Source organism: Cnephaeus nilssonii (assembly GCF_951640355.1).
Source record: "Cnephaeus nilssonii genome assembly, chromosome: 22".
NCBI lineage: Eukaryota > Metazoa > Chordata > Mammalia > Chiroptera > Vespertilionidae > Cnephaeus > Cnephaeus nilssonii.
Window position 1 is genome coordinate 11254366 of NC_137093.1, and position 20291 is coordinate 11274656.

Sequence of the window (20291 nt, forward strand, 5' to 3'; positions counted from 1 at the left end):
GTCAAACAAATAGATGGAAGGATGGTGTGTAGACCTTCCTGCAGTCTAGAATTTGGGCTCCTCTAACTCACGCAGAATTCCATGCTACACAGGGCCTCTAGGAGAATGACTGACAGAATCAACTAGGTTTGTGGTGCTGTGCTTAAGGCTGGGGAAGTCAAGATAAGAAAATTATAGTCCCAGCCCTCCAGGAACACCAGCCTTTTGGGAAAGATATAAGAGAAGTATGATGGAGTTGGCTTGTACTGCCTCTGAGCCAATTATGCGCATCCCTTCCCAACTCCAAGTTCAATGATGTCCCATTGGTAGCCTGAAATCAGATATGGTGGGAGTATTATACCACAATAATCAGTAAATGCTACACATCAGAGCTTTTTCCCCCCCCCCCCCCTGAAGAACAAGTTGATTTATCAGCAAACCACGACACATACCTAAACATATAATTATATCAGACTGTGAGAACTGCCATGGGGTCTCTTCTCCCAATAAGAAGGAAGAAATTCTTACTGGAGACGATGAGATTTTTAGAACGTTTTGCCAACTAGATTGCATTTCTCTTCACTCATTGCAATGACCCAAGCAAGAGACCGGAAGCCGCTGGTCCCACTGGCCCACTGCCTCCCTCTGTCCCTGTAGTCATTGATCTCCATTGTCGAATGTCTCTCACTCAGGCCTGCGCTCTTGAACAGTGCTGAAAACTTCACTGTGCTCATCAAGAATAATATCGACTTCCCCGGCCACAATTACACCACGTAAGTGCCCAGAGTGTCTGGCCATATTGTTGTCTACTGCTGTGTAACAAATTACCCAAAGAGTTAGAAGCTTAAAACAACAAACATCTATTACCTTACACAGTTTCTGTGGACCAGGAATCTGGGAAAGACTTGCCTGGGTGGTTCTGGCTCGGGGCCTCTCAGGTTGCAGCTGAGCTGTCAATGAGGCTGGAGTCACTCCAGGTTTGACTGGGACTGGAGAATCCAAGCTCACTCCTGTGGTTGTTGGCAGGAGGGCTCAGTTCCTAGCATGTGGGCCTCTCCCTGGCACTGCCTGAGAGTTCTTAGGACACAGCCGCTGGCTTCCCCCAGAGCAAATGATCCAAGAGAGACAGAGGGCAAGCAAGCAAGACAGTAACCAAGATGGAAGTCACAGTCTTTTATAACCTAACCTTGGAAGTGACTCACCATCACTTCTGCCATATGCTACTGGTCACAGACCAATCCTGCTACTATGTGGGAGGGGACTACACAGGGGTATAAATACACAGAGGTGGGGACCACTGGGGGCCCTCATGGAGCCCAGTCACCACACTGGCTCATTCCTATGCAAGCTTTCAATGGAGGTGTTTGTTTGCTTTTCATTATGTGCAGGAGAAACATCTTGCCAAACTTAAACATCACTTGCACCTTTCACAAGACTCAGAATCCACAGTGTCCTATTTTCCGACTAGGAGATATCTTCCGAGAAACAGGAGATGACTTTTCAGAAGTGGCAATTAAGGTTGGTGGTGCCTTCATACCATGAGGTTTGTGGGGGAAGTTGTGTCAGGGGAATGGAAGATGTCAAATGGCCAAGGGGCTGAGCCACTGGGTCTTAATAATATGGTTCCCTTTATTGAGCATTTAGTAAATCCATCCATGATGCCAAGTACTTTCACAACAATCTTAGGAGATACTTGGTACATTAATTTCCTGAGGCTGCTATAATAAGTGACCACAACTTGGTGGCTTAAGTTTTTTTATTATATTTATGTATTTATTTATTTATTTTATTTGAGTGTGAGAGAGAGAGAGATTTGCTATTCCACTTATTTATGCATTCACTGATTGATTCTTGTATGTGCCCTTGCCATCTTTTTAATTGTCTATTTTGATTATAGCTATGCCAGTGGGGTGAAGTATCTCATTGTGATTTTGATTTGCATTTCCCTAGTGACTGGAGATATTGAACACCTTTCATATCCTTATTGAGCATTTGTGTACCTTCTTTGTAGAAATGTCTACTCAAATTTTGGTGTATTGGGACAACACTCTAACCAACTGAGCCACCAGGCAGGGCAACACACATTTTTTTACACTCTGGAGATCAGAAGTCCAAAGTCAGTTTTACTGGGAAAAATCAGGTTAGCAACAGGGTGAGGCTCCCACCAAAGGCTCCAGGGGAGAATCCATATCCTCGCCTTTCCACCTCCAGAGCTAAATTCCTTGCATTTCCTGGCTCTTTGGATGATAAGTGACAAAAGCATTAGATAGTCACTATAATATGTAGAGTGCTTGGTTTAGTGCCTGGCAATAAATAACAATTGTGATTATTCTGTATTATTTCTCCTTTCTCCAAGTCAGAGGCTGCCAATTCCACATTGCTGTATCCCTAGCTTCTAGCATACTGTCTCGAAATGCCATATTTCATGATTCCAAGACATTTTTTTTTTCACATTTTAATAGTTCTGAAATCAGGAAGTGCTTTCAATTTATGGAGTCTCACATTTTAATTGACAGCATTTTCTTCTTAGAGGAACATAAAAAATTATGTCTTACAAGCAATAGTGTCTTAAGATTCAGTGAAGTAAGATTCAATGAAATATGAAGGTCAGTGCTCAAAATACCAGTATGTTTGTAGAAAGGAAGAAGTACAAGAGATTCCTTAGATGTTCAAAGGAGAAAATGGTCACCTTGAATTGAGGATGGGGCGGCTGAAGAAGCATGTAAGTCCTTTCCTTCAGTGATCATCGCTATGCAGGGAGATGTCTGGTGGCTAGACCGCACATCCAGCAGGACTTAGAGATAGCTTCATGTTGTTTTCCTCAGGGAGGAATCATGGGCATTGAGATCTACTGGGACTGCAACCTGGACAGTTGGTTCCATCACTGCCGTCCAAAATACAGTTTCCGGCGCCTTGACGACAAGACAACCAATGAGTCCTTGTACCCTGGCTATAACTTCAGGTAACAGTGCTTGAGGTCAGACTGGCCACCCTTGGCTCCCCAGAGGCTTGCCAGATACAGATCTGGTCCTGGTACCTCTAGGGTTCTTATAGCTTCAGTCCCAACTTATCTTTAGCAGCTAGAAAATGCCATTCTTTGTTTTGAGCTCAGCAATATATTTATAGGACTTTAAAATGACTTTATCTTGCATTTCGTTGTGTTTGGGGTGAGGTTGGTGGGCTTCTGATACTAGCTCAGTCTCCATGATGAAGTTCCTCTGCTCTGCGAAGATCATCTTTTTAAAATGTTTTTATTGATTTATTATTATTATTATTATTATTATTATTATTATTTAGCAAGGAAAGGAGGAGAAATAGAAATATCAATGATGAGAGAGAATCATTGATTGGCTGCCTCCTGCACACCCTCAGTGGGAATTGAGCCCGTAACCCAGGCATGTGCCCTGTCCAGGAATCAAACCAGGAACCTCTTGGTTCATGGGTCGATGCTCAACCACTGAGCCACACCAAACTCTAAGAACATCTTAAGGACTCCTGATACCCTGAGCCACATTGCTTCCTCACTGCCATACTGTCTTACCTCGAAGGTTCTTTGCACGTTCATGTATGCTTCTGGCTTCTGGATGTCAACCCCGTGAACTCACTAGAATCCTGGTTCATTTGGACTTTTCAGCGGGCAGGTGCTGATCTGTTCTTGCTTTGACAGTTCACTCCTCTGCTCCTGACTTTTGCCCAGTGGTGATCCTGCGCCATCCTGACATGGTGTCCACGTTTCCTCCTATGTCTGGATAACTTTCTCATCCTGTTCCTACAACTCTGTCCCAGCACTAATGGTGGCCCTTCAGTGTGAGGTTTACAATACAGTCTCCAAGACTTATTGCTTGTGGGAGCCAGGCAGGTGTCTGGGACTATGGTTATGGCTCGTCATTTTGTGCCCAGATCCAGGAACAAAGTAGACTTATGCTGTTCTGTTTTCAGAAAAAGTGTCCAAGTATATCCCTAGAATAATGGTTATACAATTTGCCTATGAAGATGGTAGAAAATTGATGCTGGGCCCAGCTGATATGGCACAATGATTGAGTATCGACCCATGAACCAAGAGATTGCCGGTTCGATTCCTGGTCATGGCACATGCCCATATTGTGGGCTCGGTGCCAAGTGGGGGCATGTGCTAGACAGCTGATAGATGATTCTCTCTCATCATTTCTTTTTTTAAAAAATATTTTATTGATTTTTTACAGAGAGGAAAGGAGAGGGATAGGGAGTTAGAAACATCGACCAGCTGCCTCCTGCACCCCCCCCCCCACCAGGAATGTGCCCGCAACCAGGGTACATGCCCTTGACTGGAATCGAACCCCAGACCCTTCAGTCCGCAGGCCGATGCTCTATCCACTGAGCCAAACTGGTTAGGGCCTCTCTCATCATTTCTATCTCTCTCTTCTTTTTCCCTCTCCCTTCCTCTCTCTTTCTAAAAATAAATGAAAATATATTTTTAAAATTTTAAATAGAAAATTGATATTGGTATTTCTCATATTTTTCATTAATTAAATATATGTTGAAGAAAAATATGGGTTGCTCTAATGGACATATATTTGCAAACAAAAAAGACAAAGTTACTTTCATAAGCTTATATTCTAATAGGATATGAATATAAGAATTATTATAAGTATAATATATAAATATGACAAAAATATAAGTAAATAAAAACCTCCAACAAGCCAACATCATTAAACATCAGAGAAATGCAAATTCAAACCACAATGAGCTACATCTATACACCTACCAGAATGGCAAAAATTTTAAAAGACCAGCAATTCCAACTGAGTTTCATCCAGGGCTCTGAAACCGGTTCCATGCTTAGGTAACGTTTTGGTCATCCCCTCCTGCTCTACTGAATAGGCTTGTGGCCATTAGCAAGAAGAGAGGATAGGCGCCGTGTTCCCCCCACTGCCCTCACAGGCTGTTTCCTTAGCAATCGGCAGAAGCATGCAGGGCAATGTACCAACCAGATGTTAGCAAATGTCCTTCAAGTCACTGAGCTAAGCCGAAGAACATTAGCTCCTGGAGAGATCTGAGCTTTCTGAAGAACTGAGACTATTATAATATTAATATTATTTTAGAACACAGTGTTAGAGCATTTGTTGTCTGGAATGAGCACCAGAAGAAATCTCTGGCCAAAAATAAATTGTCCAGATCTGATGGGTAATGGATAAGTTCTTTTCAAACAGCCACACAAAAGAGAAGGCAATTCCAGGTTAGTGGTATAGGAGGTAGATGAAAAAACATGTAACTTTCTAAAACACAGTAATTTGAAGAGGTTGACCACATTTCAGAATTTTTGTCTTTTACCAAACGATGTCCATGGCAAAAGTCCTAGGTGAGCTGATGTTCAGGACGTGTAGCTAGGGCAGACCCACACAGAACGCCGGATACACTTCTCTCTTAGAGAATGGGTGTGTGTTTTAGTTTCCTGTGCCTGCTGTAACACATGACAACAAACGTGGGGGCTTTAACAACGGAAATGTATTCTCTCCCAGTTCTGGAGGCCAGAAGCCCCAAATCAAGGTGTTAGGAGAGACAAACTCACTCAGAAGTCCCCAGGGGAGGGTCCTTCCCTGCCTCTTCCAGCTTCTGCTGGCTCTAGGCATTCCTTGACCTATGGCTGCATCACTGCAATACCTGCCTCTGTCATATTGGCCTTCTCCTCTGTGTTTGTTTCAACTCTCCCTCTCCTTTCTCTCGTCATTGGACCTAGGGCCACCCTAAATCCAGGATGATCTCATCTTGAGGTCCTTAATTACATCTGCAGACTCCACTTCAGAGGTACAGGGGTTAGGTACTTGGATGTATCTTTCTTCGGGAGACTGTTCAACCCATTACAGTGTGCAAAAAACATTCTTGTGCCTGGCCAGTGTGGCTCAGTGATTGAGGGTCAACCCATGAACCAAGAGGTCACCAGTTGAATTGCCAGTAGGGGGCCAATTGATGTTTCTCTCTCATTGATGTTTCTATCTCTCTATTCTTCTCCCTTCCTTTCTCTCTAAAATCAATTAAAAAAAAAATATATATATATAAAATATATTTCTTTATTGATTTCAGAGAGTAAGGGAGAAGGAGAGAGAGATAGAAACATCAATGATGAGAGAGAATCACTGGCTGGCTGCCTCCCGCATGCGCCCCCACCGGGGATCAAGCCCGCAACCCAGGCATGTGCCCCTGGCCAGAATCGAACCTGAGACCCCTCAGTCCACAGGCTGACACTCTATCCACTGAGCCAAGCCGGCCAGGGCTAAAAATATATTTTAAAAAAGACATCTTTGGCCAGGGCCTACTATTTCCCAGAATGTGCACCAGAACCTCCTGGTACTCTCCTGAAAACAGAGATTCCTAGAAACATCTCAGACCTTCTGAAACCATCCTTTGGGCATGAGGCCCAGGAATCTGCCTTTGAACACACTTCCCAAGTGATTCTTACCCTCAGTTTGAGAATCATTCTCTCAAGACCTTGAAAGCAGAAATTCAAGTATTTATATTGTAGGATGTTAACCTTCCCAGTCAAACCAACTTACATAGAGGGATAATGCAACCGCAGGGCACAGAGTGGTGATGCATGCTTGCTTTGTGTACTGGAACACAAGCCATTCGATAGAGCAGGAGAAGAAAACCGCCATGGAATGAGAACAACCAGATGTAGAGATACTGAAACCCCTCTGGCTGGAAACACATTAAAGTGCCTAAAAACACCTAACCGATCTCAATGTCAGATTTTGAGAGTTTAAAAAAACACACCCCACAGTTTCAGATGTTCTATACTGTATTCTGGCAGAGCACCTGTCTTCTGTTGTCTTTTCTCCCCACACCTGTAAATAGATTGTGAATAAATAACTCAAAAGGAAACATATACTGTTACCTAAAACAACCACTGAAAGGCAGACAGGGGGAGGGACAGATTGAAAAGTTTCTTGAGGCCTGGGGTTTACGCCTCCCTAATTGTTCATGAAAAATGAAACACACCCCTTTTCCTGACTGTGGCACTGGTGATGGATGCATATTTGAGGTGACTGTGATTTGCGCCTGGGTCTTAATTTACAAGACGTGATGACAAGGAGAGGTGAATGCCATTGAAAGAATTTGATTACATTTCCAAAAAGGAGGGGGCATGCTATACCACACACGGCCACAGGGGGGAGCACAAGGTTTGGTCAGGAGGGAACAGGGAGGGGAAAGCACGGCCCAGGACCTTTATTGTTTGTGGTGGGAAAGGCAAGGCAGGACTGGGGAACCGTTTAGAATTGACTAGTCTGAGTATTGTGGGCTCTAGGGTCCAGGGGTGGTCTCTGGTTGTCTGGTACTTGGCCCTGGGTAATGTAAGGCAGCAAAAATACTGGCTGAATGTGTGAGAATTGGGTCAAAAAAGGTGGTGGGGGATATGAAGTCGGGATTGGTTGGAGAGTTTCCAACATGGTTTTCATGCACTTGTAAAAGCTGGACTGCAGGGGAGATGTAAACAACTTCAGCTGTTAGTTTGGCCCTGTGATAACGCTGCCAAATAGACACCTACAGAATCTAAAACAAGAGGGTTAGAACAGATTGCTGAGGTACCTGTCCCCAACCAGTGATTAGTATCTAAGATTCACCTCCAACACTTTGTTCTAGAAAACCTATTTTTCCCTCTTAAGGAATAATCAGATAGCTTTAAGGTTTGTGTGTTTTTGTTTTAATATCTTTGCTTTTTGCTTATCTTATGTTGTTGGTTAAAAGTTGTTCCTTTTCATCTTAAACAACATTAGCAGACTTTTCACCACTCTGTGATACCAGGGGTAGTGGAAGCAGAGGAGATGACGTGGGGAAGCGGCGCTTCGGTTCCAGGTGGTCAGAGAGAGTGATTCGTGGGTTTGGATTGTGTTCCCTTTGCCAACCACCACGAAGCCAGAAGATGGATAGGGAAGACTAGACCAGCTATTGTTTTGGTTTTTCTTTTCATAGAATACCAGCACTTTCAGATAGATCTTTATAAGTGGGATCCTTTTCCTCCTACAGATACGCCAAGTACTATCAGGAAAACAATGTTGAAAAACGAACTCTGATAAAAGTCTTTGGGATCCGTTTTGACATCCTGGTTTTTGGCAACGTAAGTATCTGCCCCAGCCACTGGCACTTGCATTCCTACGACCATGTTCTAATGATCGCTGTAGTGCCTCAAGAGATGAATGTTTTGATGGTAGTCATTAGCTGGCACAGTGCATCTCACATGTGGGATAAGAGAGGGGGAATAAATGTCTTTGGGGTCCTATCCATGAATAGTCATCTGTTGAGTACAAGAGGGAGATAGGGAGAAAAATATATAAAATGTATAATATTCAACTTTAAAAGTTTTCTGATGCTTAAAAAAAGAGGAGAAAGAGATCCTTCTGCAAACTACAGTAGTTAGTACAGAATCCAACAACTTAAATTGGTTTAGAAAAAAAAGGCTTCTTTAAAAAAAATTTTAATTTTATTTTTTAGTTCACATAAATGAAAGGTCCAGGAGCCATTACAGACTTCAGGCATGGCTGGATCCAGATACTCAAACATCATCATCAAGAATCTGCCTCCCTCCATCGCTTACATCTGTCCTCCTCTGTTTTAGCATCATCCCTTGCTGTCACCTTATACCTCACCAGTTTAGCAACCTCAACTAATCACTATGACTAGGTTTACGGCATACACTCAATGGCTGGTGTTGGACAGCTCTGAGCCAGCTCCTTCCCCAAAGCTACATGGAGCAAGTGTTAGTACACACAGACCCAGGGAAAGGCCCTGGGACTGAAAATCTACCTCTGGAGGTAGAGAAAGACTGAAGAAATGTGCAGTCCACTCCTGTCTGGTAAAAGAGTTTATTAAGGGAAACTTACATATAAAGACCATCTTGGGCATCTGCAAGATAAAATGGCCCTCTGAGCCACCTAACTGTATAGGGCAAAAAGGAACAGTCACTGGTACTAATACATGAATGCTGCCAGCTACCAGGGAAATTCCTTTACATGCTTGATGAGGTCAGGATGACAGCCCGTTGCTGGAACCAGCAGGTAGCAAAAGGCAGGGAGGGGTGCTGATTTATGTCAGAATGAACATACACTGTGGTCAGTCTCTAAAGGAGGGGGTCTGGGGTAAGCAATCTGTTCTAGCCAGTGTCAGCTCGCAGGTCAGACAGCAAGCACATCATGGAATTGTCCCTCCTCTATACTGAGAATGGACAGAGATAGTTCTCCACAGGAAAACTGGGGTGCTGTCTCCAGAAGAAGGAAGGTGGGGATGCTGGGCATGTAAAACTCAACAGATGCCCACAATACCTTCCCCAACAGCATACTGTTTATGCAGCATGGGGCTAAGAAGCATGAGAATCAATCAGATGTAGCTGAGAGAGGAGAAGGCCATGGAAAATAAGAACCACCAGGACCCCTAAGGGAAGACCTTGTGCGGACATTCCTTCCCTTTGATTCCAAAGCAAATTCAAACCTCTTTGAGGTAAAGCTTTTCTGAAACCCTCGCCTTGTATGAAAACACAACCTTCACTGGTTCTCCTCTGAGTGTGTGGGTTCCAGCGCTTCTTTGTTTAAAACATTCATGTTTTCAAGCACATCTTGGAAGACAGAAACAGGATGAATGAGAGTCCTGTTCTCAGTCTCTGAGTCTCTGTCGCCGTGAACACCTTGGATGCGTTTATCAGAACCACAGAGGCAGACCCCCACCCCCCTCTGCTGGAACGAACACTGGCATGTTAGAGAAAAGAGCACTGCACTGAATTTCAGCCACGTAACCTTTCCCGCTCTGCTTGCAGGGAGGAAAATTTGACATTATCGCACTGATCGTGTACATCGGCTCAACCCTCTCCTACTTTGGTTTGGTAAGGCTTTCTCTTTCCCATGCTGCATGAAAATGCTTTGGCAAAAAGAAGTTTCACTAACACGGCATTTGTTGGGGTTCTTCCCAGGCCACTGTGTTCATTGACTTTCTCATCAACACTTACTCGAGTACATGCTGTCAATCCCATGTTTATCCCTCTTGCAAGTGCTGTGAATCTTGCGCCGTCAATGAGTATTACTACAAGAAGAAGTGCGAGTCCGTTGTGGAGCCAAAGTCGGTAAGTCTTACTGTGTCTACAGACGCCAAAACGCTGGGGTGTCCGTTAGCTCACTGAGAAATGTGCAAAACTAAGGCCAGATCCACAGGTGTGATGCTAGGGTGGACAAGCCTCTGGACGCCACCCCACTCCACCATTTCTCAGATGAAGCCCTTTGTCTTAGGGAAGGATGGAAACAAAGACAGGCAAGACAGAGGGAGAACAAATTTTACATTCCGGGACTTGTCCATTTTATCAGACTTATTAAATGGGTACAGCCAAAAACAATCGTGGAATGACTTCGGGGAACAATCTGGCAGTGTATAACAACATTTAAATGGGACATACTGCACAGCCTGGCATTTCCACTTCTCCACACTTGCCCTAAACACATTTACATGAGCACCCAGGGAGTATAGTGTAAGGTGTCCGCTGCAGCATGAGTCACTGAAGAAAGAACTTCTATCCAAATGTACAATCTGTGAACAGTGCATGAAACTAGGTTAAATCCATGGCAAGGAATGCCGGGCGCCCGTTTAAAAGAATGAGGTAAATAAAAATAACAGCCACACTTATATAGCACTTTATATATATTAACTCACCGAGTCTGCACAACAACCTCATAGATAGATGACACTATTATCCCATTCTACAGATGAGGAAATTGAGGCACAGGAGGGTTACATAATTTGCCCAGACATATACTAGTAGGTGGTAGAGCTGAAATTGCAACTTAGGCAGGCTAATTCCAGAACCCATGTTCACAACCACTATGTTTCAGGTACTTCCAAATATCCAAGACATTTTGTTGAGAGGTAAAAAGCAAACTACAGAACAATACATATGGTATGACATAGGTCAAAAAACTACATACATAAACTAATTCGATGTATTTTAGACATGTACAGATATGCACAAACACATATGTTTTATATATTTTGTATATTTTATATAGTTCTACATGTATTATACACACACACACCTCTATATGTGGGGGGTTATATATAAAAATACAAAAAGGCATTGGACATACAAAAAGGAATAATGATTCCTTCTGGAAGGAAGCCTGGGATGGGGGACTAGTCAAAGGGAACTTTAGCTCATCTGTATTGTTTTGGTTGTTTAATTTGGACTTTACTCAGCAGGTCCTCTACACTTGACTCCCTGATTTCCTCCCAACCAATAAGAAATCTCTGGAAATTTAAAACATCAGAGGGTTTCTTTGTCTTTCCCTCATCCAAGGACACCCCAGTCCTATTCCGGCTGCTGAATGCTCAATTCACTGTCCACTGTATATGCATATACAATTTGAAATAAAAATTCATCACTGCAACTAAAAGTAATCACTATTGCCCAGCCGGCATGGCTCAGTGGTTGAGCATTGACCTATGAACCAGGAAGTGATGGTTCGATTCCTGGTCAGGGCATATGCCTGGGTTGCAGGCTCGATCCACAGTGTGGGGCATGTAGGAGGCAGCCGATTGATGATTCTCTTTCATCATTGATGTTTCTATCTCTCTCTCCTTCTCTCTTCCTCTCTGAAATCAATTTTATAAATATACTAGAGCCCGGTGCACAAAATTCATGCACGGGTAGGGTCCCTAGGCCTGGCTGGCAATCAGGGCTGATCTGTGGGGCAACTGTCGGGGCGATCAGGGGGCCCCTGCTGGCACCTGCCTTGGCTGGCCTGGCACTGCCCACTCGCCAGACCCACCCATCACCACCAGTCACCTCCCTTTATGGGGCGACAGGCGGGGTGATCGGGGGGCGGGGGGCCCACTGGCACCCGCCTTGGCTGGCCTGGGGCCTGTGGGCTGGGGGCAGCTCCTGCATTGAGCGTCTGCCCTCTGGTGGTCAGTGCATGGCATAGCGACTGATTGTTCTGTTCAGTCAATTTGCATATTAAGCTTTTATTATATAGGATATAGATATAATCACTAATGGCTCAAGATAGAATGAAACTTAATGGAAATATAAATAATTTAAATTGCAACAGTATAATTTTCTGAAGATAGTCAATCTAGAGTAGCCTAAATTGAGGAAACATGGCAAAGAAATTTTACATAGTGCTTGGGAGCCTATAAACATTAGGCAGTAAGTTGTGGACACTCTAAGTCCACAAATTAAAGTGTATGGGGTTCCAGTTTGGATTCACCTTTAGATTAAGAAATCATTCATTCTTGGTTAGCAATAGGTTTTGGTTAACTTGTTTAAGAGTTTGTCTTTTGCTAAATGGGAATAATATTTGCTTTAGATATGTCCAGGTTTGCAGTTCTTAATAACTCTATACGAAAAAAGAAGTAAATTTTTTAACCTTCTTTCCCTAGACATTAAAATATGTGTCCTTTGTGGATGAATTCCACATTAGGATGGTGGACAAGCAGCTACTTGGGAGAAGTCTGCAAGATGTCAAAGGCAAAGAAATCCCAGTAAGTTAAAACATTTAGTCTTCTCTCTCTCTCTCTCTTTTTTTTAAGAAAACTTACTATTAAATATAAACACATCTAGAAATTTGTACAGATCATACTTGATGAATTTTAACAAAGTAAATACATGCAACCAGCACCCAGCTGAAAAAAGTGAATATCACTCGCAGAAGTCCCGTTGATGTCTCCACCCTATCACTACCCACCCCCAAAGCCATCGTCTTATTCCAACAGTTAGTTTTACCTCTTCTAGAATTAAAAAATATTGTTTTTACTTTTCAATTACAGTTGTAATTCAATATCATATTAGTTTCAGGTGGTTACCTCTTCCAGAATTTTATAAAATTTTGAATCCTATAGCATATATTCTATTGAGCGCCTGGCTTCTTTTACTCAACATTATTTTTATGAGAGTCACCCATGACGTTGCATATAGCAATAGTTCATTCTCATTGTTGTATAATTTCTGTTTTATAAACATCCAGTTTATTTATCCTTTCTCTTGCTGATGGATAAATTTGAGTAGTTTCCCTTTGGGGTTCATGCCAATGATGCTGCCATGGTAAACATATGGCACCTAAACATAGGGCATACATTCAGCTTTCGGAGTTACTACTAAACACTTCTCTAAGTGGGTGTTCTAGTTCACACTCTCCTCAGTTCAGGCTGTTGGACATCTTCACTAATGTATTAGTTTTCTATGACTGCTGTAATAAATTACCACAAACTAAGTACCTTAAAAAACAACAGAAATGGCCTCTCTTGAATTTCTAGAGGCTAAAATGTCTGCAACCAGAGTGTGCTGCTGTGAACATTCATGTATGAGAACTTATTCACTTTTAAGGTACTTGACTCAGACTTTCTTTGTCTGGTGAATGAAGGTATATGTCACAAAGAGTAGACATTTATAAATGATGGCAATTATGACAATTTCTCTTAGAGCACAACAAAGTGATTCGCCAGTAGAGGGAGCCTGGTGGGAAAGGAGAGGAGCTCAGTCAACAAATATTTACTGACTACTGTGTGCTGGGTACTGGCCTAGGCATTGGGGATATGACAATAAACAAAACAGACAGGGACCCCGCTTTCATGCAGAAGAATCATCAAGGTGATGATTAAAAAGACCCTTTCAATGATAAACTGATGAACAAAAAGATAGATACAGAGACAGTAAAGCAACAAACAGACTTTCAAATTACAGGGGGAAAGTTAGGGAGAGGGGGGGAGATAAGAAATCAAACGAAGGACTTGTATGCATGCATATAAGCATAAACAATGGACGCAAAACTCTGGGGGGTGAGGGCATGTGTGGGTGTGGGGTGGGGGGGTAATGGTAAGATATGTACACATATAATACCTCAATAAAAAATTTAAAAAAATAAAAATAAAAATAAAAAAATAACTAAAAAGACCCTTTCAGATGGCAATAAGTACTAGGAAGGAAAGGATGGAGAATCTCATGGTGCAATAAGAGAATGAGCTGGGAGGGGCATTACCTAGATTGGGTGGTCAGCTCTTTTGGAGAGGTGATATCTGCACCGAGGCCTGGCTATTCTGAATTTCACTTTCTAAATCTGTGCAATGGAGATAAGGACACTTAACTCATGGGATTCTTCGAAGGCTTAAATGAGGCCGTGCTCGTAAAAGACTATCACAGTCCTGACACATACGTTTAACACACGGAATTGATGTAATATTAAATGTGATTTTGTGAGTTAATAATAAAGTTAAAGAACCTAGAACTCTAGGGGTTGTCATTGCTGATAGGTTTGGAAACTTGACTTTTCCAGAGACCCTTAATGGACTTCACAGACTTGTCCAGGCTGCCCCTGTCTCTCCGAGACCCACCCCCCATTCCTGGGCAACCAGAGGAGATCCAGCTGCTTAGTAAGGAGGCAACACCCAGATCCAGCAGCAGCCCGAGCTGGTGCCAGTGCGGAAATTGCCTCCCATCCCAACTCCCCAAGAGTCACCAATGCCTGGAGGAGCTGTGCTGTCGGAAAAAGCCAGGCGCCTGCATCACGACCTCAGAGCCATTCAGGAGGCTCATCCTGTCCAGAAGTGCCCTGCAGTTCCTCCTGCTCTACCAGGAGCCCTTGCTGGAGCTGGATGAGGATGCCACCAACAACCAGCTGCGGCACTGCGCCTACAGGTGCTATGCCACCTGGCGCTTCGGCTCCAAGGACCTGGCTGACTTTGCCATCCTGCCCAGCTGTTGCCGCTGGAGAATCCGGAAAGAGTTTCCCAAGAGTGAAGGCCAGTATAGTGGCTTCAAGAGTCCTTACTGATGGAACAGAGCAGTCATAGGCACATTACTTCTGCTTGCACCCTGAGCTTCAGCAGCCAAGATCTGTGGCCAGACTTCCTCCGCTGCCACTCTGCATGTGTCAGAGAGCAGAGAGACCTGGGTAAACAAACAAACCAGCCAGAATCCTTCAACATGGACTGAGAGTCGAGAGATTCAGACGTCTGTCTCAATTCTGCCCCTGGGAATCTCTGTGATCTAAGGCCTTTAACCTCTGTACCTCAGTTGCCTTATGATTCAACCTACTCTCTTACAGAGATATTGGGAGGAAAAATTGAGACAGTGTATACAAACATTCTTGTTAATGCACAGAGAGCTATATGAATACAGAGCAACTCATTATGAGGTCAGACTAGGATAATGTCCAACTATGAATAAACTCTTTGAGTCTTGAGTCCTGGTTGGAGAATGTGAAGGATTCAAAGTGGCTACAAATTCCTTGGCCTTTGTCTCTAAGAACCTGAAGGTTAGTTCTCTTTCCCTTGTGTCTGCGCAGCTCTGATTCCTTATCCAATAGTGGAAGTGATGCTGGGTCAATTTCAAGGTCTTGGTCTTAAGAGGCTGACAACTTCCACTCCCTGTCCCTCGACACTTGCTGTGCAGAAAGCCAGACCTCAGGTAAAAGTCTGACTCTCCTGAGACAGCCCTGCTGTAATGAAGCCCAAGCAACCATGTGGAGAGGAGAGATGACCGACCAGTCCCAGCTTTCAAATCATACAAGCCCATCACTAGGCATGGGAGAGAAGACTTCAGACCCTTCCAGAGCCTGCTAACCCATGTCTGCAACTGCACGAGGCACCCCAAGCGAGAACTGACCCATGAACGCACAGAACAAAATTGTTTTAAGCTGCTAAATTTTGGGTCCTTTGTTTTATAGCAACAGATAACTGGGACAAGAGAGCAAGCCGGACTCTTGGGGACATAGACTCAGCCTATACCTTCCTTGGTCCTAAAGGTCTTAGGGAGCCTGGACCAACCCTGGAGCCCCTTAGGGGCCTAGGTTCCCATTCAGCAGTTCTAGGAGGGCTGCAGATGGAATCAGGTAACTCACCAGCCCAGCCTTGGAATCCATCCAATCTAACTGCCAAGCTGCCCAATACATTCCAATTGCATCACATTTCTACAACTGGATATAACCACTGATGTTAAAAACTGGAAAAGGCCGCCTTTAAGCTTTTAACGTCCTGCGCTTTGCAGCTAATTAAAGTAGATGCAGTCTGGATGCTACTCAAAAAGCAACCTATACCCAAATCCTTACCATCCCCATACATCAGCCTCTAAAAATATGCAAATGGATAGTCCCAGGTTCTAGGATCCTCCTGCAGGGTTTCCTTTTCATGGTTTTGGCCACAGAATCGACTATTTCTAAACAACTACTGTGAAGAATAACTAGAGACCACTATTCCACACTGTGACTAATGAAGGATCTGTCAGAGATATATATATATATATATATATATATATATATATATATATATATATATATATATATATTCTTAAGATTTACCATTTTTGATACTTCTTAACAAACAGCAGCTTTCTTTTGTGATACAGGGTTTTATCTGGCTTTCAACTCAGGAATCAAGTTCATTAGGTCAGACTGCACTGTCATTTTTGCAACCTTTCCAGTATATTTTTAAAAAGTGGAATATATATATCACTTCTTCAGAATGGCGATTCTTACTCCAGAATTCTATTAACAGCTACAGATTTCCATTGTGATGGCCTCTGAGTCTTCATACCTTTATTTTTTGGTGCCTGATTCCTGATGAGTTTCTGTTACCTTGTGGAGGCCCCAGATAGAGGCAGAATTTGGGGTGACAGATAATCACTGGATCCACCTACTGTTCTCCTTCCCTTTCCCCACATATGCTTTAAGTGAGAGGGTGATGTGTGACGTCAACAGTGTGTAAAATGTCTGACACTTCCTACAAAGACATGCATCATGTTTGAATTTTTATTTTTAGTCTCTTACATAAAATAATGTCATCGCCAAAGGCACACCAAGGAGAATACATTTTGTAGGACCTGTCTTCTTGTACTTCCATCCATTCTTCTGTTATGGTAACTGCACAATACTCACTGATTCATCTCTATTTCAGAAATGTGCTTTCTTGTAACACTGATTTCATGCAGAATAGGTAATGGACTTGCATTTTTCTCCTTAGAGGAAACAATTTTTTAAACACTTCCTAATTCTAGCTTGGCAATGTAGCTGTCTTAACCTGACTGTTTTGATAATAAAAAATAACGTATAATTCATGATTATTGAAGTGTTTCTTTTCCTTCCTTTTCTCAGAATATCACCAATCACAGTTAGCTCATTCACTGACACATTCATTTGATACATATATACATACTAGTAGCCCTGCGCACGAATCCGTGCACCAGTAGCTCTCTGTGGGGCCTGACCACTCGGCGCCCGCTGCCCAGAGGTTCTCTGTGGCCCAGAGGCCCATCCACGTCCTGGCCTGGCCAGAGGCCCATCCACGGCCAGGCATGGAACCCCTTGCCATGTCACTGGGGCGATGACACAAGCGTCCCCCCAACCCCAGCCACTCTGTGCCCGCTGCTCAGAGGCCCTCCGCAGCCAGGGTGGAATGTGTGCCTTGTTGCTGCGGCATCAAAGCAAGCATTCTGCCAGGCCGCTCACACTGCCCCCTCTCAGCAGCCACCCCCCTGGGACTGGGGGACTCCAGTGGGACTGAGAGGACTGGACACCGCCATCTTGTGGCTATGGGCGCCACCATCTTTGTGATGGAGTGACAGTTAATTTGCATATTACCGTTTTATTAGATAGGATATATGTATGAGTATACATATATTCATTAAGGCACTCTGACATAAGATATATATTTGGTCTTTCCCCTACTTTCTGACACAGAATTTCCATAGGATCCAGCTATTCCACTTTTATGTATATACCCAAAAGAACTGAAAGCAGAGATTCAAATGGCTATCCATAAACAAATGTTCATAGCAGCATTACTGACAATAGCCAAAAGGTGGAAACAACCCAAGTGTTCATCAACAGATGAATAGATAAACAAAATGAAGAATACCCACAGAGTGGAATAATTATTTGGCCATAAAAATGAATGAAGCACTGAAACATGCTACACCATAAATGACCATTGAAAACATTATGCTAAATGAAAGAAGCCAGGCACAAAAGATCAAATGTACGATTCCATTTATACAGAGTATCTAGCCTAGGTGAATCCATAGAAATAGAGAACAGATTGGTGGTTGCCAAAGGTTTGGGGAGGAGGGGAAATGAGGAGTGACTACATAAGGATATGGGGTTTCCTTCTGGGGTAATGAAAGTGTTTTGGAACCTGATAGATATTTTTTGGCTGCTCAGAACAGGATACTGTTGGTAGTGATGCTGCCAGCCATTCCTTACATTTCCCTTTCTCTTAGATACATGACCATGATAAAGACCTCTTGGGACCTTTTCAACTTCTGTACTTGAAAACTAGGTTGATAGTGATGATGTATTTTCACTCAAACAATCCCACAAACCCAAGCTTTGCGCACTGCTTGAACCTATGTTCTGAGTATTTTCAGAGACAAGTTAAAGATGATTTCTCCACTCATATTTTAAATTTCTAATACCTTTATGCCTTTATTATTATTTAAATTATATAGCCAACAAAAATTTCTCCTAATAGTCTGCCCACTGATTTTTCTATTAAGTCATTTGAAAGTTCTTAGTGATTATTCTTGAAAGTAAGCAACCAACTAATTATTATTTTACTAGAGGTGCAGTGCATGAAAATTCACGCACTAGAGCGGGGTCCTTCAGTCGGGCCTGCCCCCTCTCACAGTCCGGGAGCCCTCAGGGGCAGGAGGCGATTAGGGGAAGGCGACACCCCCATCACACCTCTGCTGCTGCCACTGCCAGCAGCACATACCTCGGGTGGCCCTGGTTACCTGAGCCTCAGGTGGCCCTGGGCGGCTGGCTGGGCAGCTGCCATCGGCGGCTTGCCTGTGCCTCGGGCCGACCCTGGGTGGCTGGGCAGACACCATCCGAGGCTTGCCTGCACCTTAGGCCGGACCTGGGTGGCTGGAGGACTGAGAGGACTGGGGATCTCTGGAGGCAGGCACGTGGCGCAGTCAGACCCGCATGCCTGCCACCCCAGTGGGGCTGAGGGGACTGGGCGCCACCATCTTGTGGCTGTGGGCACCAACATCTTTGAGGGCATGACAGTCAATTAGCATATTCCCTCCTTATTGGCTGTGGGCACCACCATCCTTGTGAGGGCATGACAGTCAATTAGCATATTCCCTCTTTATTAGATAGGATTTTAGCAATAATAAATCTAAATGTATATTTACACTACTGATAGAATTTCAACATATAAAGGATTTAAGGAGGGTTTTCCCCCTCCAGCTACAACTAGAATGTTCACCTACATTCAAAAGTGAATATCCACATACTAACAACAAATCCCAATGACAGGCCTAATTCATATTACTGACATTGATACTCTGATTAGAAACGATGGTTACTTATGTGATACCACAGTCACTGATCACATTCAAGTTCAAAGCATGTTGAAGTAGGCCTTTTGAAGGCCGAGACCAAAACCAAAGCCAAATGTCAGATTTGGGCCAAACAGAAGGATGAGGCTGATGATGCCCCAAACCTAGTTAAAAGTCCTACAGCAGAGGGAGGGAAGAGATGAGCATTCTGGGTAATTCTCAGGACAGGAAAGAGGCACCCTTTACTCTCAACTGACCCAAAGAAAAACTACCATTTGTCACCCCACTTCCCATGGAATTTCTTACTGACAGAGAAATGAAAAAAAAAAAACAAAAACAGAAAAAGGGAAGCAACTGAAGAAAGTGACAGGATGCTACCCTCCATAAACACTTCCTGTTGGTTGTGCTAACTTACAACTGCAAGCCACCCATCTCATGCCTATCTGCAGAGCTCGAGTCACACATGCCTAACACTCGAGAGTTGAGAAACTACTGCAATGCACAGTGTTCGCCGATTTTTCAGGGGCTACACTTAAGGACAGAAAAGAATTGGGAAAAATCCCAAGACAGTGCTTTGTGATTTGCTTGCATGAACTTAGAGGTTCTTTGAATCTGCACCCAAACAATGGAAATTTAAAATACTATCATCAACTTGGTGGTTTTGGAGACTGAGTCCATCCTGCTGGAGCATTGTAAGGCTACATAATGAAATAGTTAAAAGCAAAGATTCTGAAATCAGATAGACATGGACTCAGATCCTGATGGAACCATTTGCATTATTTAAATCTTAGTTTTACTTCTCAATGCCCACCTCATGGTTCATGTGAGACTGAAGGAAATGAAGCCTATAAAGCACTTAGAGGGTCTCAGCTGTTATTCTCATAAAGACTAGAGGCCCGGTGCATGGATTCAGGTACCAGTGGGGTCCCTCAGTCTGTTTTGCACCCTCAGGGGATGTCAGACTGCCAGTTTCGGCCCCAGGGATCAGGCTGATACCGACAGTCCAACATCCCCCGAGGGCTCTAGTAGT

General features: G+C 43.5%; 2 protein-coding genes across 4 annotated transcripts in view; one reads left to right on the top strand and one right to left on the bottom strand.

Annotated features, from left to right (window-relative positions):
- IFT81 (intraflagellar transport 81) overlaps positions 1-20291 on the bottom strand; it is a 204593-nt gene that overhangs the window by 102492 nt on the left and 81810 nt on the right. The window lies entirely within an intron of this gene.
- The window catches only part of P2RX7 (purinergic receptor P2X 7), a gene marked incomplete at its 5' end in the record, with an annotated part of 115170 nt that overhangs the window by 26335 nt on the left and 68544 nt on the right, over positions 1-20291 (top strand). For 2 of the 3 annotated variants that reach the window (XM_079762824.1, XM_079762823.1), the window contains 8 exons: positions 672-752; positions 1368-1497; positions 2805-2941; positions 7981-8071; positions 9761-9826; positions 9914-10063; positions 12370-12471; positions 14259-16174. In XM_079762824.1, coding sequence (XP_079618950.1) covers positions 672-752; positions 1368-1497; positions 2805-2941; positions 7981-8071; positions 9761-9826; positions 9914-10063; positions 12370-12471; positions 14259-14756 — 1255 coding nt within the window. In that variant the 3' untranslated portion in view covers positions 14757-16174. Of the gene's footprint in view, positions 1-671; positions 753-1367; positions 1498-2804; positions 2942-7980; positions 8072-9760; positions 9827-9913; positions 10064-12369; positions 12472-14258; positions 16175-20291 lie in introns of those variants that run through there. The other variant, XM_079762821.1, reaches the window with a different exon arrangement.